Below are 21,678 nucleotides of genomic sequence, written 5' to 3'. Positions count from 1 at the left end.
TTCCACACTAGACCGCTCGAAAGCGCTGGAGACGCTGTAGTACATATGCCGGGCCTGTAAGTGGCGCTGTACTTTCGCCACAAAATGCACCAAAAGCAGTGAAGAAGACCCCCGAGCATGGTTGCCCTTCTGTTTATGCCCTGCGGTGGATTTAGCAACATGTAGTTCATGTAATTCTCCATGTCCACTTGTTGCTGATGGTTGTGGTAGAGGAGCTGTAGATTTTACACTAACATCTGTAGCATGGTCAGTAGCTGTAGCAGTAGCTACTGACCATGCTACAGCAGTGAGCAGCAGAGGTGGGGAGAGGCCGGGCTATGGCTTCATCGTTATCAGGAAATGATCGTATAGGGCGTACACAGGAAGCCGTTAGGCCCCCCAGAGCATTCCATTTGCAGATCTATCCACCTTGGGACCAGTTATCGTTTGCGGGGTCCGTTTCCACGTTCCCGTTACGGCCTCGTGTGAACGAATGGAATATACGATAGAGAAAAGTAGCGGATACAACCGTTTGCGCTCTCGTGTAAACAGCACAGAAGCGGTCTGCCCTTTTTCAACAGCACACTAAGGTTGCTAAAGACAATTAGATCAAGAGGCCATTTGCAGTCATATCAATCCGCAGAAAGAAATCCAGTCAATTTCACATCGGAAATCGATTTCAGCAGACAGACAGGTCTCAGTTGGTTTGGTTTCCCTTACTTACTTTTAATAATTATAAATAACACTTTTGGCCCGTAATTTCATTTCCCAGGAGAGCTGCTGTGCCTCCTGTCATTAATAATGAACGTCCCTTTAAAATGACCGCTCAGAGGAGAGGATTTCTCATTTCGTAGGTTCATCCCAATGTCCCTCCTCGACCCCTCTCTCCTCTCTCCTCCATGACTTGACCCGGAAATCGATCGAGACACGCCATGTTGAAGGACGTCCCAAACGCTTAAATGCACACGGAGGAGTTGAGGAGAGAGGAGGGATGAGGCTTCCAGAGGAGACGAGAGCGAGGAGACGAGAGCGAGGAGACGAGAGCGAGGAGACGAGAGCGAGGAGACGAGAGCGAGGAGACGAGAGCGAGGAGACACGAGTGCATACTATACGCGGAAGTGTTTTCATACTCGCGCACCAGAGCTCCGCCCCCAGCTGCAGAGCCTCTGCTCACTGCAGCTGTTCTGAATGTTAAAGGAGGATCAGAGTCATTAAATATTAAAGCAGGGGTGGGGAACCTTTTTCCTCTCAAGGGCCATTTCAATTGTTTCAACATCCTCCGAGGGCCGTACAAATGATTGACCTCTGCTTAAAAATACTAAAATCACAGCCCATTCATTTTGCCTTCCTTTCATGCTGTGCAAAGAAAAAGCAACCTCTTAATCCAGATATCTTACCATGACTCGTGTATGCATGCACGTGCACGGTTGTGACATGACCACCAAAATAGAAAGATATGGACACAAGATGTCTGCAAATGTATTTAGTTTGGTTTTCCTATCCATGCGGACATGATTCTTCAGCAGAAGAAGACGGACAGGAAGTAAACACTAACAGGAACACGGTTTGGGCTCTGGCAGTGTTTAAAGACTGGTTAAGGAAAAATAAACTGTAAACAGACTTGGACAATTACAGGAAACCTCGGTCAGTGCTACCGTCAAGTCACTTTGGTGCAGTTAAGCCGTTGGAACAGATTATTTTTCTTAGCGGAACCAATTCAATCATTGGTTAATGAGTATAGGGATTCAAATCGATGATTCTTTTAGAAAGTATCCTCCCGTCTGGGGTTATTTTCTCATTAATGACTGGCTGCACATTGTCCCTTATTAATTTGTCTTATTGTCAAATATTCAAACCAACAGAGAGTTATTCTGTCTCTCAATACGTCTGTGGCACTGAGCATCTCCTCCACCACTCTCCAACTGAACAACCTCTGCCCCCCGATCCATCCTGCTCAAACATGTCACTGTGGGAATACCCAACTGAACACAATTTGAACTTTCCATTAGTGCCCATTATTTCTGAAGTGATGATTTTCAACATTCACACACTTGCTCTGACATCATTCCCCTAATGATGTCACTGCAGCTGCAAATCATTGGTGACAGTCAGGACACAGCACGGCAACATTCTTAGGCAGAGAGAAAATGTGAAGAAACGTATTGTTAAAAATAGAGCCAGGGGGATGGGGAGTGATTTGATTGGGTGAGACATGGGTTTCCAAAGACATCACATCTCATTCTCATGTTATCATGTTACACACTGAGGACTCTGAAACAGAAGCCTGGCATTTATCAAGCATCATGAGTTTTAGAATCAGTTTGATACAATTATCTCTCTACACACCAATCCTAATCATATACATCATTAACACAATTTCAACCCAACACATCGAGAAAGCTTCACTTGTCACTTTCCTTCAAGAAAAGCCTTTCAGCTCAAGTTTCAGCTACTTTGTACTGCTCAGCTCATATATATTCAGAACTAAAACATCTACTTTGTATAGAGATGAATCAGGATTATAATTCCTTTATTAGTCCCACAGAGTTGAAATGTACATAGTTTCATCCTCTTCTGATTGTCTAGCTAGCCTATGATCTTTATAGAATTAGCCATGAACGGGTTCTTTCTTCAGTTTCTTTCTCCACATTTATCATTGGAGATAAAACACAGAGAATGTTTGTCAGTTATGAATCATAGTTGTATGCAAGCTGTCGTCACGCCACTACTAAAACAGTTGATAAAATGACAGGATTGATGTAACTAATTGCTCCGTTAATTATTGTGTGTATGGTAAAATGTTTCTCTTAGCAAACAGTATTCATCATGATGTCCTCATTCTTAACAGCCATCAGTTAACACAACACAGGACCTATCTTCATTATAACTTTTAATATGAGGACAGTCAGGTCTGCAACATATACACTGAAGAAGGGGCGCATGGCGCAGTGGGTTGTGCGCTGTACGTTGGTATTCGGAACAGGTTCAACCCCCACTGCAGTCAGCATGTCGTTGTGTCCCTGCAAGACACTTCACCTCAAATTGCTCCTGTGGTGATTGCCCACAGTATTGAGTATGTAAGTCGCTTTGGATAAAAGCGTCTAACAAGTAACATGTCATGTAACATGTAAAACAAAATTATAAACACTTGTTTTCGCTCTCAAATTTCATGAGCTGAAATCAAAGGTCTAAAACGTATTCCATGAACACAAAAAGGCTATTTCTCTCGAATATTGTTCACAAATTTGTCTAAATCTGTGTTAGTGAGCACTTCTCCTTTGCCTAGATAATCCATCCACCTCACAGGTGTCAAGATGCTGATTAGACATAGTGTTAATTTCGTTGACTAAAACTATGACGAAATATGTTCGTCAACAACCTTTTTTTCCATGACTAAAATGAGACGATGACGAGACGGCACCGACGGCAGTAAACAATAACTGTAACGAAATCAACATGCAATATCGTTGACGAAAAGTGACGAGACGAAAATGTAGTTTACTAAATAAAAACTTTGCCAAAATACATCTCTGACAGTCAGTTTTTCTCCCAGCAGTTCCATTTCCGGTGCTGCGGCTGGGCAGCAGAGTGTGTCTGCTGCACGCGGCGGTACATTTGAATTACACCGGGCAGCAGCAGAATATGAACTATCAGGAAGACTCAGGTCTAACTCATGGTCTAACTAACCTTATTTAACAGAAAATAAAATGGCAACAACAGGGCGCCCCGTCAGCGCGAGTGAGTGACGAGTTGTGCAGACTCGACTGGTAATAATGGATTATGACGGAAATGTTACGATCCTGTCCGTCAAAATGTCTGAAAACGAAAAAGTCTAACGTCACCACCAGTGGCGGCCGGCCCATAGGGGCGCTAGGGGCGCCGCCCCCCCCTCTTCCCACATGTTTGATTGTCATTAGAAATAAAAAATATTATATAGTTGGTATCAGTAAAATGTATAATCTACAATAAAATCTCGTTTAAAATTGTTTTACGATGTCGAAAGTTACTGATAAGTCACATGTTTCCTGCCTGGCCGCAGCGTGTATCATTACCATGGATGCAGGGCCGGCCCTTGGCATAGGCAGTATAGGCGAATGCTAAGGGTGCATCAACCCATCGGGGACGCCAAAAATTGGGGAAAAAAAAAAGTTAGACATTAAAAATATATTTTTTAAATGTCATAAGAACACAATTTCCCGATTTTGGATCAACAAAGTACATCTTATTATCTTATACTAACATAACTACGTCTATATTGTGTACAGCGCCCATAAACTATGGCACCCCCCCCCCCCCCAAATCAAGTTGAACGGCTCCAGCCCCAGTAAAAAGGTTTATGTGAAATTGTTATTTTTTTTGAAATAATGGTTTTAGTATGCAATTATAGGTTTTAATTTTGTATTTGTGTTAATTTAAAATAAATCAAACTCCCAAAAAACGTATACAGCTTCTGTGTGCTTTTATTAACATTGGAGTTTACTGTGTAAGCGGCATCGGGGGGAAGAGATAGAGAGCTCTCTCCTGAAAGACTGAGAGGCTCTGATAACCTCAGCTCAGTGAGATAAAGGCACGCCTTTGTATGATCATTATAGTTATAAAAAAATAAGAGAATAAAGTACAGGTATAAAATATATAAAATATATGACAGTAAAAAAAGTTGTTATTAACAAACAAGAATACAGTTTAAAAGGGGAGTGATTTGTAAAATATCCATAAAGAAAAAGAAAATCCGCTTACAGTTCTGTTTCATATCGTGTTGAGAGATGTATCCATAGATCTCTTAATTTTGCTCTCAAAGTGCCCCAGATTGATGCTTTTAACTTCAATATTTAAAAAAAAGAATATTCCCGGGGGAGCAAACCCCTGGACCGCCCTAGAGGATGTTAGGTCCACCCCCCACTTAAATCATGTTCAAATGGATAGGAAACTAAATACATTTGCACACATCTTGTGTCCATATCTTTCTGTTTCGGTGGTCACAACCCTGCACGTGCATGCATGTGCGAGTCATAGTGAGTGTCTGCATTTTCGGGGGGGGGGCCAGCTAAAATCTTGCCTAGGGCAGCAAATTGGTCAGGGCCGGCCCTGCATGGATGTTGTTGGAGATTTGAAGGGATATCTGATCCGCTTTTCAAATCTCCGCGCGTTCCTATGAAGCTGGTTATAATACAGGAAGGAATCCATATCTACAAAGTAACCGTTAACAATAATCTACTTTAATGGCAATATGACAATGCAATACAATCATTACAATACAACATGATATATTACAGTTATATTGCAATGCTTAAGGAGTAATGCCGGCTTACTCCTGCTCTGGTCCGCATACTGCAGAGCTACTTTCACCCGAGGGCAGCATGTGAAGAAGAGGCCGAACGCCAGGGATCCACCGGATATATACCAGAGTAAGAAGGAGGGGTTTGGTGCTAGGTCAGCTGGTCATCTTTTCAGGTCATCTCTCATTGGGAGACGCAACGCAGCAGGAAACGCAGCAGGAAACCAAACAGGCTCACTTTCCAACAAAAGGTCTCAAGGCCTGCATACCTACACCTCCCCCACAGAGCAATAAAACCCTGTTTACTCCAACCAGCCCAGAATGTTTATAGCCATTTGTAGTCCTTACATTTATGAAAGGATAAAACAGAGAAATCAATATAAAACACAAACACAGGTATTGTTTGAACAGTATTCACTTAACTGCTACTGTTGATAACCACCAGAGAAACCCAAGGGACCTCCCTTAATATCACAACCACTGTAGCTCGTTCTAAGTTGAATGCAAATCAGGACATGCTCTCACCTTCCCCCATCTTCCTTTGTCCTCAAAAACACATGTCAACAGGCCCCAAATGCAGCTCACAGTTTTACCCAAATTATTCTCATTTTCAGCTTATCCATAGTTTGCTAACATGAATAAATACAAATATAACTCTACAAATCCCCCTTTTTATCTCCTTCTCCAGAGATAAACTTAGACAAGGCATTTTGAAATATACCCACTGTCATTTGTTTCTACTGTGTCCATAAATCCATCCGAAGCTGGTATTTAGAGCACTTGAAACCTTCATGGAGACAGAACACCACTTTCCATGGCAGTGAAGGAACCATGAGGGGGTAGCTGAGTGCTAGAATCATCAGCCCCCCCCCTCGGAGGAATAGCCCACAAGGACAGCTAATAGGGAGGGGGAGATGCAGCTTTCCCTTCACGGGTAGAACTGATCAGAGCAAAGTAGACTCCTCTGCTGCCTCGACAAGTTCCCTGTGCCGTCCTGGCTTGCCGTGTCTTTGTCACCCAATCCGCTGACGGCAGCTTCTGGGCTGCCTGCTAGAGAGATGTCTTCCTCCTCCTCGTCCTCCGGCCCGCTGATGGCGGCTTCCGGGTCGATGCTGTAGAGATGTCTCCAGGGTCCTGCTCCTCCAGTCTGCTGCTTCCGAGTAGTCCACGTCTGCCAGGGCCACGTCCGTCCTGATGTCGTCCCCTGGTCCTAGTAGGTGGTTTCCCCGCCGCACACTGGCTCCCGTGGTACGAGCTGTCCCCCTTTTCTCCCAGGCAGACGGCATAAGAGGTCCGCTGGGTCACTCGGTCGGGGTCGGAGAGCCTGGGGTTGAGCCACTTTGTCCTCGTGCTTCTCGGGTCCCCCTTTTGGCGCCAGTGACCTGTGTGGAGAAATCTGATACAACTCCCTCAAGCCTACGCTCAGCTGTTTTGACCCACTTGGAGCCTCTTGGTGGGGTGTCTTGAAACAACAGCCGTCTGTGAACAGGTTTTCCAAATTAATTGTAGACCTCCTATCTGCCAGTGCAGCTTCAGAATCTTAATACTTGGACTGTGCCAACTAAATAAGAACCTCAACATCTTTAGGTAAACTAAATAACATATTTCAATAGCTCTGAATTTCTGACAAACATCCGTGTTTATTTTTAAATGAAATCCTATTTAAAATCTAAATATAATATGAACTGCTAATGTTTCTGGCAAAGAAACACACTAATGTTATGGATTCAAAAACAACCAAAATCACGATGCTAACAAAGTGAATGATTTCCTGGTGATACTGCTCTTACCTGTCAGTGCTTAGATATTATCACGCTGAAAAAATGAATAGAGAATTCCAACAAACTGTCATCAAATGTCTTTCTATTATACATTTAGATGAAATGTATATCCCCATAATGACCTAAATAATAAAGTCTATGGCTTTTACTTCTTTACCAGGCTAGTTACATGATGTTGTCTAAATTAAATTCTGTCTCATTACATTACTATGTTTTAGCTTTAACTGTAATATGTTCTTTCTACATTTCAAACCTCAGTTACTCTAATGTCTGTTAAAATATTACAAAATTGTTTAATTATCACAGGTCAACTTCTTCGGTTTCACAGTAGCCCCTTGGCCACTGATTCTGTGTTACCTGTTATAATTCAAATCAATATTTAGAAACATCTCAACATTCATCAAACAGTATCTTATCCCCAGATATGGAGCAGGTTAATTACATTCAATGCTCAGTTTGAACATCTGGGTTGGGGCGGAAGGTTTCTGTCAATCCTTAAAAGAAAAATTTAAATTGTGAATTTTACAGCCATGTTGAGATTTATACATTATACTCACTCCCCCCCTTTTACACATGAAATAATGTGTAACAAAAGCCTGTAATGGGAGGGGAACAAAAACTGTCAGGTAATTGGTTAGGGACATAACGAACATTATTATCATTATTTCCACAGTGAACACTTCAGTGAAAAGAAGTGTTCCTCTCCGTCCTTCAGGCCTAAAAGAAACAGAATCTTCAGATTGTAGTTTTACATTTGCAAACCGCCAACTCATGTGAGAGGAAAATATCACATGTGCGGTTTCCCCTTTTTGTGGAATTTTTAGGAAACCTCTCGTTTCCCTTGGAGCTCCAAAATAATATGTTAGTCCAAAAACATGCTTGGTTAGTTATTGTTTTAGAATCATGCAGTTACACTGATCACATGCCGGCATACATTCACACTCACACTGTCTGGTTGTCATGTCAAGTTTGGTCAGGTTCACCCCAGAGTCAGTCATCCACAGTGCCTTGTCAAGTTACACTGTCAGTCAGGGTCAAAGGTCAGTTGGTCTCCGTCTTTTTTGGCCATGTGTCGTGCTCTGCAGAGACTTTGACATTTCAGCATAGGCCAGTATCCTTTGTCTACAAAAATATGTCACGATTTCAACTATAATTTTCAAGATGATTCTCACTTGTCATTGGGACTTCCGCCTCCCACTTTTCCTGAAACTTGGTACAAAACTCACTTCCTTCGAGTACCACTACTAATTAAAATGTCTAATGATCTATTTCAGAAACTTTTGTACAATAACTATTATCTTGAGTCAAAACATTACTAGGATCTGTGTCGCTCTGCATTTCATAGCTCATTATAATTCTGGTCTACTTAAAAAACGATGTTAAACTCTTTAGCAGTGTGTGGAACCTTGGGTGTCCGAACATGCAACAATTACTCCCTCCTTTATCAAGGATTTAAAACCGAAGTCTGGTAATAACTATGCCACAATGGTGAAATCAACACTTTAGATTGGAATTTAATATGTGGCTTGGCACTAGCCATTAATACAAACAAAGATTTGTCCTATAGAGTGGTTCCTAAAACTATCCTTTTAATGGTGATCAATATTGTAACCAATGAGACCGCTACTTTATTCACACGTGAATAAAAATGTCTTAAAGAATGAATCGTTAACATGATGAAAATATTGAAGAATATGGTTCTACTCTGTCAGTGTGTTTTAGGATGATTATCATTTTACTTTAATAGTTTCCTCTTTACTGCTATTTTTAATTTACCAAATGATTAATAAATCTTTCTGTCTTTACGTATTTATGAAGTTAATTCAAGTTATTTAAATGTGCGTTTCGTGAATAAGTGTGTTTATGTGTAACTCACTCATTCCCGTTCTCCTTTCCTCCTCCCCTGGTTTTCTCAAGCCGTGACCCCGGCCTCCTCACTTCTAATCGACCATGCCAACTCCTCTGATTCTGTCTTCTCTTCAGTCCATCAGCTGTTGAATCCATCCGCTGTAACTTTTGTAGGCCGCCATTGGCCCAGTCACATCTGCAGCCCCATCATGCCACTGTTGTTGCACTCCTCCTTTACAGTCTCTCTGCTGTTTTTATGGAGGGCGGATTCTGCTCTCATGTCTATTGTGCCAAATCTCGCGGCGCAGTTTGGAACTTCATGTCCTGTTTGAGGGACCGATGAGAGTATCTCTCTGTATGTCAGCATGCTGGTTTGGTTCTGGATGCCTCAGGTCGTTGTTGGTTCAGCTCTGGTTCTCTGTCTGTACGATGGAGAAGGAGGAGTCTCCTGTTGGGTTAGGTATTTTTGTCTGCTTGGAGGGTCGGGATCAAAGCCTTTCTAACTCAGAGGGGGAGTCCAGGTCCCGGTACACATTACCTATAAGAAGTCTAGCACACTGATGTTAAATAAATCCAACCCTTTCCACTCTGTCTCTTTCTAATCATACTATCTGTCTTAGTTGTTAAATGCCATGTAATCAACATAATTAATGTCTACTTATGATATTACAAAAACTCACTCCAAAAATTGTTTCATCCATTGTTACATATTTACCCAACACAACTCTGAAATACTTACATGTTTCCAGCATCACATATTCCACACACTATGAAAGAACATCTCCATATCTTCTCTCATTTTACATCCCACTGTTACTTCGAACAATAGTAAACCTGCAGAGCACACCAATCGGATCACAGTAATGAAATTTGAATCAAGTGTAGGCCTATGTCTTCTTTCTGAACATTTATTTATATAGTCTACATTTGCAAACAGTTCGAGTGTAAAATGTGTTTTGCACAATGTATTTACACTCTACAGATTCTTGAGTTTACTCATCTCCTGGTGCTGTCGTTGTAAAAAATGTTCAATCCCTTATTGTTTTGTACCAGTTTACCAAACAATACCGGCCAGCAATGTAATGATTAAACTCTAAGCTCGCATAAGTTTCAAGGGTGTGATACCCCCTTTCAGCCACTAGATGGCAGCAGCAGAAGTTTCAAGGGTGTGATACCCCATTTCAGCCACTAGATGGCAGCAGCAGAAGTTTCCAGACAAAGGGAAACGCTCTACCTTGGTTTAATATATAACAGACCTCTGGCTTTAAGCTTTTAGCATTGGTCTGTTATTTAAACCCCAGTTTTAAACGGCGACTCGATCTGATTTATCGAGTTTCCAGGTTTTGTCGTGCAGGAATCAAACCTCGCATAACAAACTGCACCATTTCTACGCCACTCAGGAATATTCTACCTGCAGATCCGCGCCAAACTGCTCTATTTTACGTCACGCAGGACTTTCGTCTACCTGTCGATCCACGTTTACGTTTTGTATATAACTTTCCTAACATAGTAAAATATGCATTGTATATTCCATTTAAACTATAAAAACACTGTGAAACGCCTACAGACAATCCTAAAGTTTTAGCGTATCCAATTACAGACAGGCGACTTTCATCGTCTGCTTACCTTATTTGCAAAGTTGCAGAGTCCTGCTGATTGTCTGAGATGTTTGAAAGCGTCTGAATTCTTCCTCAGCTTCGTTATCTCTAGACGTCGGGTCACCATTTTGTTGGAGATTTGAAGGGATATCTGATCCGCTTTTCAAATCTCCGCGCGTTCCTATGAAGCTGGTTATAATACAGGAAGGAATCCATATCTACAAAGTAACCGTTAACAATAATCTACTTTAATGGCAATATGACAATGCAATACAATCATTACAATACAACATGATATATTACAGTTATATTGCAATGCTTAAGGAGTAATGCCGGCTTACTCCTGCTCTGGTCCGCATACTGCAGAGCTACTTTCACCCGAGGGCAGCATGTGAAGAAGAGGCCGAACGCCAGGGATCCACCGGATATATACCAGAGTAAGAAGGAGGGGTTTGGTGTTAGGTCAGCTGGTCATCTTTTCAGGTCATCTCTCATTGGGAGACGCAACGCAGCAGGAAACGCAGCAGGAAACCAAACAGGCTCACTTTCCAACAAAAGGTCTCAAGGCCTGCATACCTACACCTCCCCCACAGAGCAATAAAACCCTGTTTACTCCAACCAGCCCAGAATGTTTATAGCCATTTGTAGTCCTTACATTTATGAAAGGATAAAACAGAGAAATCAATATAAAACACAAACACAGGTATTGTTTGAACAGTATTCACTTAACTGCTACTGTTGATAACCACCAGAGAAACCCAAGGGACCTCCCTTAATATCACAACCACTGTAGCTCGTTCTAAGTTGAATGCAAATCAGGACATGCTCTCACCTTCCCCCATCTTCCTTTGTCCTCAAAAACACATGTCAACAGGCCCCAAATGCAGCTCACAGTTTTACCCAAATTATTCTCATTTTCAGCTTATCCATAGTTTGCTAACATGAATAAATACAAATATAACTCTACAATGTATATTAAGAACTGGATACAGCGTGGGAGGCGGGGCCTCATTCATTCCTATGAGAGCTGCTCATTGGCGCATGAAGATAAAATGGCCCAACTTTTGAGAGAGCGAAACGTCCCAGATTACCCGTCATGCCTGAGAAGTACCCGTATGTGCGCTCATAGAGCATGCTTTAACCACGACCCCAAAAGGCTCGTTCACATCAAGCACGTCAATTTGTACAAGTAACAGCACCGCGCGTTCATGACAGCATGGTACTGGATTGTTATATGATGGATTTTGATATTAACGAGGTGGCCGTGGCAGTTAGCAGCTAGCGGCTAGCTAGTAATTATGCTAATTTACACATACATCGTTATGTACTTTTATATTACGCTGATGTAACAGGATCTAGTGATATCCAAGCAACAGAGCTTAATTTAGCATGATACTTGTGTGGGTTGTACATGAAACCACTTGGTAATATATAAAAAATATATATATGTATATGTATGTATGTATATATATATATGTATATATGTATGTATATATATATGTATATATATATGTATATATTGTTAGAGATTTAAAGGGATATCTGATCCGCTTTTCAAATCTCCGCGCGTTCCTATGAAGCTGGTTATAATACAGGAAGAAATCCAGTGCCACCAAGTAAACAATATCTACTTTAATGGTAATATGACAAAATAATACAATCAATACAGTACAAATTCAATACAGTTAATCTTTGGGATCCCGAATTTACCTGCACGTGAGCCAGCCAGAGGAAAGAGGCTGAACACCGCCTGTGTTTCTGTGTTTCTACTCTGTGACAATGGGAGGAGTTATCAGATCCTCCCATTCGGACATCATTGATTGGCCGCCCCAAATATCACAGACACCTTAGACCTTAGGCTTCCCCAATCACTGTAGCTAGATCTAAACTGAATGCAACTCAAGACATGCTCTCACCTTCCCCCATCTTCCTTTGTCCTCAAAAACATATGTCAAACAGGCCCCACATCCAGCTCACAGTTCCACCCAAATTATTCCCTTTTTAAGCTTATCCATAGTTTGCTAACATGAATAAATACAAATATAACTCTACAATATATATATGTATATATATATATCGCCTCTCACTCGCCACTCTGCTCTTCCACAGCGCCGCTTCCCCTCCCTCTGCTGAAATTATGAATGTAAGCGTATAGTAATCATATATAACACAGCAGGGTCCGTTACAGTTTGTTTACATCTGATTTCAAATAAACAAAGTCTTGGCTTTCAGAATATTAAACTTGTTTCGGCAAATTCAGATGATAAATACAACTTTGAAGCTTGTAACGGCATAATTAGAAGCGGAGAACGGAGTAACTTTACGTCACAGCAGGCATAACAACAGCCGGTGTTTCTCGTGAGTGTTTTCCCCGGGAAACAAACACAAACACACACAGGATACACACACACTCGCGAGCTTCCCCCAGACTAGTAATCCAAACGAAAATATCTTCCCCCCGTACTATTTTGATCATTTGCTCCGCTAATAATCAATCAAATCGATCCAGAGAAGAGGACACTTTTAAGGAATTTTTCTCAAAATGATGACTCTCTGACAGTCATTATATAATGTGACATATTTCGCTTAATATTTGAAGACAATCCTGATATCATTAGAAAGCTAGCAATCTCCTCTTTCCAACAGTGTATACAACTCAAAATGTGTCTTCGGGTCAATGCGACTGATTTCGATGGAGCAGGTCACTTTGCATTAGGTAAAATACAGCAGGCAGACATAACAGGAAGAATATGTAGGCCTACATTTTAACCCAATCAAATAGGACATTGTCACACCATTCTAATGTATCCATGTAAATTATAACCAATAAAAAAGCTTAGATTTGTTTATTTGTTACGTTGTTTACTTGATTTGTTACGTTGTTCTATGTGTGCGAGCCGTTAACCTAAATAGAAAGAATATAGGCCTACTCTTGCAAACATGTCAGAAGAACCAGCGCAGAAGAAAACTAAATACAGTCAATCTAAACTTACATTTAACAACTGGAAGGTCACATCCCTGACATCCACATCTCCGGAGCCTGGACCTTCTTCAATCATAGAAACAGCGAAGCCAGATGAACCCAAAAGCAGCAGCTCTGCGGCCGCAGAAACTGTCAAAACCACTGCCGCCACCGCCGTCATTGAACCGAAACAAGCTGGTTCCGACTGCATGGAGGTTTATTGTCGGGACATTGAGGTGGTAAAGCTGTACAGCTAACTGTCAAAAAAAAGGAGACCGCTACATTATTTGGGCAAAGAGAAAGGTACTTCAACGCAGAATGGTACAAAAACAGAGAGTGGTTAATTCTTTGCAAAACCACTAAACTGAGTTAATAACTGGAAAAGTGCCCAAGCCTCCTGGACAGCCACGAAAAGTCTCATTTCCACAGAGAGTGTATTCAAAAAAAGTGTGCTTCCTTCAGTCAAACACCAGTCAAAATAGGCTACAGCTTGTCAAACAACAGCGTATTGAGCAGGAAAAAAGAAGAGATGGAATGATGGAGCAACTGCGCTATCTGCAGTTTCTAACCCGACGGGGCCTAGCAAACAGGGGGCATGCGGATAAGGAGAGCAGCAATTTCCAAAAGCTAGTTGAACTCGTAGCTGAGAAAAACCCCACTCTGAAAAGCTTCATGCTCACCGGGAAATATGCATCACATGAGACAATTAATGAACTTATAAATCAAATGTATCGGGAGTCTCTCACCACTATATTAACTGAAATTAAAAGCAATGCAAAACACTATGCAGTTATTGTGGATGAAACTCGCGATTGCTCCGGGCATGAACAGTTGTCTCTGACTGTCAGCTGGTTATGTTGTCCATGAAGAATTCATAGCAATGTGTGACTGTCCTAAGACTGACGCAGAATCAATAACCCACTGATAAACTGCGATATTAACAACCTCATGATGACCTCATATGTTTTTAACTTAGGATCATACATGTGTTTAATCTAGAAAAAGGTAAATGTGTGCATTTTATTATAAAGTTGTGTATATGTACAGACTGTTGCAAAAACTAAGAAGCTTATAAACATCAGGTTTAAAACTAAAAGAGCTTTACAAAAAAGTAACACAATGAACGATGTTTGGAGTTTTATTTGAGTTATTAATTTACATTTTTTGTCTAAGAGATGCTGATTTGAAACCGTTGTTACATACAGTTACGGCACTTCCTGTTTCTGCTGGAGAGAGGGGAGGCCGTCCCAAAGCTTGCTGCTGTATTTACTCCCTCCATCTGACAGGAGGGAGCCTCATGTGTCACTCCACGGAGTTCACTCCGTCACGGAGGGGGAGTGTGTAGGGGTATAGGGTGTAGGGCGTGGTTTGGGATTGGGCCATACATACACCCTTTTTTGCCCCCCCCACTTCTAAAATGAATCCGGCGCGCCTGCCTCAGCCAGAGCAGCAGCAGCCAACACATTGCTGACTGTTGCTATCTGTAAACTATGCCGCCGAAACATAATTTCAGCCAATCAGCATCGTCAGATCTGATGGTCACAGGGCGGCAATTTCAGCGCCCGATGCAGTCTGTGAGTTGTTTGGACTTGTATCCAAGGTGACGCTACAGTCAGTAGTTGTCGAGGATGGCTGCGTCTGCAGGTGGAGACTCCGGGTGCTAGTGGATCGCCGGAGCTGTAGATTAACATTTACATGCTTATTCAACACACTCTCACTCCCTAAGCGTCCAGGAGCGACGTTTGGTCAGTGTCCGTGGCGTCCAGTTGTGACGCTCCTAGGCTCCTTCAGCGTCATAAAGGGACGCAAATAGCTTTCAACTGATTGCAATGTATTCCCATCTGCGGCGGGATTTGACGCTCATGGAAGCACGGCATTCGTTTGTGTCGGCTGCCCTTAAAGGCAATGTGAGCTCCATTCCCATTGGATAACGGAGAATTGTACACCCGGAAGTAAGTATTCCTCTTACTGTCGATTGATTTTACAGTGATATCTGCACTACTCATCAACTAAAAAACACCAGATTATCCTTGTTAATTACACAACATTGATTGGTTTAAATTGTGTGCAATGCTTTTGTATTTTTCCCCTTCGATTCGGAGAAACAAATGTTTTTTCTGAGTAAAGGATGGCAGAAGACACTACACTACCCAGAATCCCCAGCTATCGTTTGGACTACACCATGTGCTCTGTTTGACAAACCCCGTTTTTTTCACTATTCATTCCAATGGCTGGCGTCTATGTCACGTGATCTTCAAATTTCTCCCTGCAGAAAAAGAAAACATGGCCGAACTTCGTTTTATTCTCGGTGGAAAAGGCCAATTTTAAAGTTAGTTTGGCCATTAAAATGCGTTTTGATGTCATTTGATGCGAGAAATATGAGTTGTTATTTCAGATTATGTGTGCAGTGGATGTCCATGATCTTTAGTTTGCTAGTTATTACGAAGATTACTTCAGGAAATCGCGACGTTTTCATTGTTACCAAGGTGGGTGCTAGGGACGCTGCTATCGATATTATTTCTGTTATGTTGTGTAACTGTTTAATGGTGTTATCTTTATTGCTACCCCCTTCCCCGTCAATGTATAGTGTTGGTCCACAGCGCAAACATATTAGTTTAACAAAATCAGCATCTAAAGATAGCCTACGTTATTTTCCCCTGTGCAATTTCAGTCTCACATCTCACAGCACATCGTCATTAACAAATACCGGAAACAGACCGAAAACTTTTTTTAAAATAATACTTTATTCCGAGTGTGCTTGCTTTTCTCTTTGAAAGTCATCACATAACGTCATTGTAATACACGGTTCGGCTGCATTAAATATTACATATCTGCCGTAGTTCTGTATTTATAGAGCCCTGATGAGAAGACTTCTAGACAAACATGAGGAACTGAAAACGTGACGTGGATCATAAATATATCAGCCATTAAACAACATCTTACATTTATTTTCACACAATACGTCTCGTTGCAGTATCAACACTAATTCGGCTGACTTTTATATTTGATCCAATTGGTAGATAGGCTGTATTTACACCATAAAGGTGCACAGCTGATATAAAGGGACATAGTGGTTAAAGCATGTTATTGAATTTCATTATTTTTATTATTAGATATTAATAGGATCCCTATAAAGTATATTCATTACTCGTTATTCTCTACTAATAGTTAATTAAAGACTGTATATAATGACTATTTTGCACATCCCTTTCAAGATTTTCTAAGGTTTATTGACATATCATATAGGCCTACACAACTATGGTGTAGTTCTGCATTGAATGAAAAACTTGGGTCGCAGGTTCCTCAATAGTGCATTACAAGACATCTATCAATATTTGTGCATACCTCCAGCAATGTTAACTATGTTGAAGCACTTATTTTAACTGATATTATACATAATGTATTATACTCTTATAAGATGTATGTAGATATTTCATCTCCGGCCTTGTCAGGTATTGAACAATCAATAAATAAAGAAGAATTGTTAAATATAAAACACAGAATTTGTGTGATTATACTAAATGATTTACAAATAAACACCACTGCATATTTACAACTGTTACACATGCTGATGTAACGCAAATGTTCCAACTTGGGATCAATAAAGTATATCTTATCTTAAGCTGATCGATGGCTATACTGCCATATTTGCAAAATGTGCCTCTGAACCTTAACAAGTGCATGTTTCAGGCTTATCAATTAATGTAATGTAATGTTATCAATTAACAACAGGGGTCACAAACATAAGACCAGCTGTTAAATAAAGCTCTTCTGACCTTAGCTGGCATGTGTGTATATATATTAATGCTGCCCATTATGGGCACAAGCAATTTTCACCCATTTATTAATTATATGTTTTAAATGTGAGTGTTTCCTATCCCCTAAACCTCCAGGGATGTACACAGTTTAATACTGGCAACTTCTTATTATGGGAAATACGAAAACGTCTTTTAAAACTACAACTCCCAGTAGAGACGTGCCATAGATAGAGAACATGTTGCGAAACAGAATAGCCAGCATGTGTAGTTCTGTGGATGGGGTGGGGGAGGGGGGGACGCGGTGGACCCGTTCAAATCCAGTTTTGGACAGTCTGCCGTGATTCCATCCCATTTCAAGTGCTGTTCGAGGCTCGGCGTAACCCTCGGAGCACACTCTCCAATCACAGAGCTTGAGGACTATCACGGGGTTTGTCAAACAGAGCACATGGTGTAGTCCAAACGATAGCTGGGGATTGTGGGTAGTGTAGTGTCTTCTGCCATCCTTTACTCAGAAAAAACATTTGTTTCTCCGAATCGAAGGGGAAAAATACAAAAGCATTGCACACAATTTAAACCAATCAATGTTGTGTAATTAACAAGGATAATCTGGTGTTTTTTAGTCAATGAGTAGTGCAGATATCACTGTAAAATCAATCGACAGTAAGAGGAATACTTACTTCCGGGTGTACAATTCTCCGTTATCCAATGGGAACGGACGCTCACATTGCCTTTAAAGGCAGCCGACACAAACGAATGCCGTGCTTCCATGAGCGTCAAATCCCGCCGCAGATGGGAATACATTGCAATCAGTTGAAAGCTATTTGCGTCCCTTTATGACGCTGAAGGAGCCTAGGAGCGTCACAACTGGACGCCACGGACACTGACCAAACGTCGCTCCTGGACGCTTAGGGAGTGAGAGTGTGTTGGCTTATTGTAGTTGTAAGGGCACTGCCTGTGGCACCATGGAGCATACGTGTGGGCTGGACCTGTATTTTACAGGAAAGGAGTGAGCAGAGGGTCGAGTTGTCGATTCTTGTTCAGTTTTCTGTGACTCCTCACTCTCAGACTTTGAGTTGTGCGCGCTGCTAAAGAGACGTGCTACCATGGAAACCAAACAATGGTGTAGCTGTATTAAAGTCCGAGTGGAAACAGTCGTGAGTATATCTGATTTTGTCAGAAATCGGGAGAAATATGACCCCGGGAGGAAACCCGGAGAGGGCAATGAAATCGGGAGTCTCCCGCGAAAATCGGGAGGGTTGGCAAGTATGACACACACACACACACACACACACACACACACACACACACACACACACAAACATTATGTTCGTATTTAGTCTCCTGATTTTAAATGGGAATTAAATCATTTGAGTGTTCCCAAAGCACCAGTGTTCTGCAGTTTGTGTGGGCCTACTGTACTGTTGCACAGTTTTGGAAGATTCATAGCTAACCACACTGAAGATTATGGATTATCTCATATTTTTAAGTCTCAATTTGTCGTCGTCCCCCCCCCCCCTCTAACATCACCAGAGAAGTCATAATTTAAGGGGTAATTTCTCAAAATGTTCTTCCGGGGGAGCATCCCCCCGGACCCCCCTAGTATCCATAGCCCCACCAAAAATATTTTCCACCAGCCGCCACTGGCCACCACTGCTTGGGAGAAAGAAACAATGTGATATTTGGGCCAGTTTTTGCTACAATGAGGTGGAGAAAAAAAAAGAATTGTTTTATCAGAAGGGAAGCAATGTGGCCATAACACAGCTGGTAAAGACACCACAAACTGACCAGATACTCTCTGCAAAGCTGCTTTCTAATCAACCTGTATTTTTCATCAAATAAGGACAAGATATAATCTTATTGTGAAATAAGTTTGACTAAAAGGACAAATTATTGGTTTTGGCTAGACTAGTTTGACTGAAATGTTCTATATAATCTCATGACTAAAAAAGACTCAACAGTTTTCATTGACAAAATGTAGACTAAAATTATTAGTTTGCTTTGACTAAAATAAGACTAAAATGCTCAGACTTTTAGTCGATTAAACCTTGACTAAATAAAAACAGGATGAAGGTGACTAAATATGACTAAAACTAAAAAGGAAATTTAACAAAGGACTAAGACTAAAATTAAATAAAAAAATAGCCGACGAAATTAACACTAATTAGACAGCATGATTATTGCACAGGTGTGCCTTAGGCTGCTCACAATGTTAGCCACTCTAAAACACAGCACAACGCCAGAGATGACGCATGTTTTGAAGGAGCGTGCAATTGGCATGCTGACAGCAGGAATGTCCACCAGAGCTGTTGCCCGTGAATTGAATGTTCATTTCTCTACCATAAGCCGTCTCCAAAGGCGTTTCAGAGAATTTGGCAGTACATCCAACCGGCCTCACAACCACAGACCACATGTAACCACACCAGTCCAGGACCTCCACATCCATCATCTTCACCTGCAAAATCCTCTGAGACCCTCGGACAGCTGATGGAACAATCGCTTTGCATAACCAAAGAATTTCTGCACAAACTGTCAGAAACCGTCTCAGGGAATTTCATCTGCATGCTCGTTGTCCTCACCAGGATGGGGTTATGGTATGGGCAGGCGTATGTTATTGACAGCGAAAACAGGTGCATTTTATTGATGGCATTTTGAATGCACAGAGTTACCGTGACCAGATCCTGAGGCCCATTGTTGTGCCATACATCATCCACCATCACCTCATATTGCAGCATGATAATGAACGACCCCATGTTGCAAGGATCTGTACACAATTCAAGCTGAAAACATCCCAGTTCTTGCATGGCCTGCTTCCTCAATTGATTGTGTGGATCAACATTCCACACAATCAACAACCTGATCAACTCTATCTGTTGCACAACTGCCAAAGAAAAAGTATTATTTCACAAAAGTATTGGAAACTATTCAAATACAATGTGCAGAATGGCCCCATCATTTTCATGTTGGAGCTGATTGAGGTTAAAATTGGTCAATTCTTTATATATTTTTCTTTCTTTTTTAGCAAAGTTTGAAATAAATGCAGAAAAACACATGACAGTTTTATTAGAAAAGTTTAAAAGTTTAAGGATAATGTAGCATAGTACCTCAAACTGTTTCCCTAACAATGCACTTAGTTAGTGTACTTTATCTTTCCTTGTTGAATCATTTGCACCAGAAAACTGGTCAGGATGGTTGTTGGTGGTGTAAAGGAATATTTTAGTCTGATGCTTAGCTGACCTGAGAAACTTCACATGAGTGACTACTCTTTCTCTGTGTGGGTGAGGGGCTTGGGGCACTTAAGGAGGGGCAATATATGCAGTCTTTGTCCTTGGTGTCTGGTAATGATTAGGGGAAAGGGCGGGCTGTTTAGACCCCTCCTTTAAAAGATATATAGAGATGTTTCTGTCTTTTGTGTTTAGAGTTAATTTTGGCAGCTTGCATTCAACAGTGCGAGTTGCTTTGTTAATCCTCCGGCCGTTTTGTCTCTCAATAAATATCAGTGTATTGACTAAGGCGAATCCAGTTTCCCTCATTTCATGATTGGCTCAACATTGCTGCAAAGAAGTTTTTACTTCACAGGTGGCTTCAGGATGAAGCAGATCTGAAGTGTTGCAGTACACAGCCCTGCTCAGACACCTCGGTGGGCTACATGAATATTCTCATGAAATAAAGATAATAACTAATTGTTTTGAAACCTAATGGTGATTCATTCATTGACTTAATTTGCCTTGGATCAAAAATACAAATTCAATTAATGAAAGTAGAAACAGACACATTAATGAATGATCTGATTGAAAGTGGGTTGATGGGTCTAAACAGTGTTTCAACCCTATGGTGGGTTTAAGAACTGTAAGATTCTCTGACTTTAGGGTTAGATCTTAAATTATGATATCTTCATTTGAACCCCCCCCCCCCTCCCTGTCTGCTGCAGGCACCACACGGTTGACCCAGCCTTTGTGGACGGCTGATGTTTGATGTCTTTTGTCTCCTCAGGGAACTGGAGGACTATGTGGAGCGTCTGCAGCGTAGCTCCGCTCCCAGTACCGAGCAGCTGTCCCTCACTCTGAGAGAGGTGGAGGATGGAGCAGTTAACCTGTGGCGGGTTGGAGAAGCTCTGGCCCTCCTCAAAGGTCTGAATCAATGGAAACATAAAATACTTAATTGTTAGGGGTCACACTTAAATGTGTTTGTCATTTTATGTGATGACAGTAGTACGCCTCAAAAGGGGCTACCAAAATGTTGGGTTTAAGTATGAGCAGGTCAGGTTATTAGCACTTATTATATAAATAGTACTAAATATTTATAAAATCTTAAATAGGTGTTGATAATAACTGTCACTGGAGTTAATCTAGTCCATTAGCTCAAAAAAACATTTAAATTAAATAGTCAGAAAGAATCAATATTTTTATATCATTTTATATATTCCTAAACTATATTACTTTTTATGATAAGATAATTGACGGAAACACAAAAGCTGAAC

The 21,678-nt window shown here is 41.2% G+C and overlaps 1 protein-coding gene across 3 annotated transcripts in view; it reads left to right on the top strand.

The window, feature by feature from the left end:
• The window catches only part of si:ch211-207d6.2 (sickle tail protein), a 179,196-nt gene that overhangs the window by 115,489 nt on the left and 42,029 nt on the right, over positions 1 to 21,678 (top strand). For all 3 annotated transcript variants that reach the window (XM_034206392.1, XM_034206390.1, XM_034206389.1), the window contains exon 12: positions 21,192 to 21,328. In XM_034206392.1, the coding sequence (XP_034062283.1) occupies positions 21,192 to 21,328 (137 nt within the window). The remainder of the gene's footprint in view (positions 1 to 21,191; positions 21,329 to 21,678) is intronic.

This window comes from Gymnodraco acuticeps, unplaced genomic scaffold (genome assembly GCF_902827175.1).
Source record: "Gymnodraco acuticeps unplaced genomic scaffold, fGymAcu1.1, whole genome shotgun sequence".
Classification (NCBI taxonomy): domain Eukaryota; kingdom Metazoa; phylum Chordata; class Actinopteri; order Perciformes; family Bathydraconidae; genus Gymnodraco; species Gymnodraco acuticeps.
Note: the sequence above shows the minus strand (reverse complement) of the source record. Positions and strands in the feature narration are given on the sequence as shown.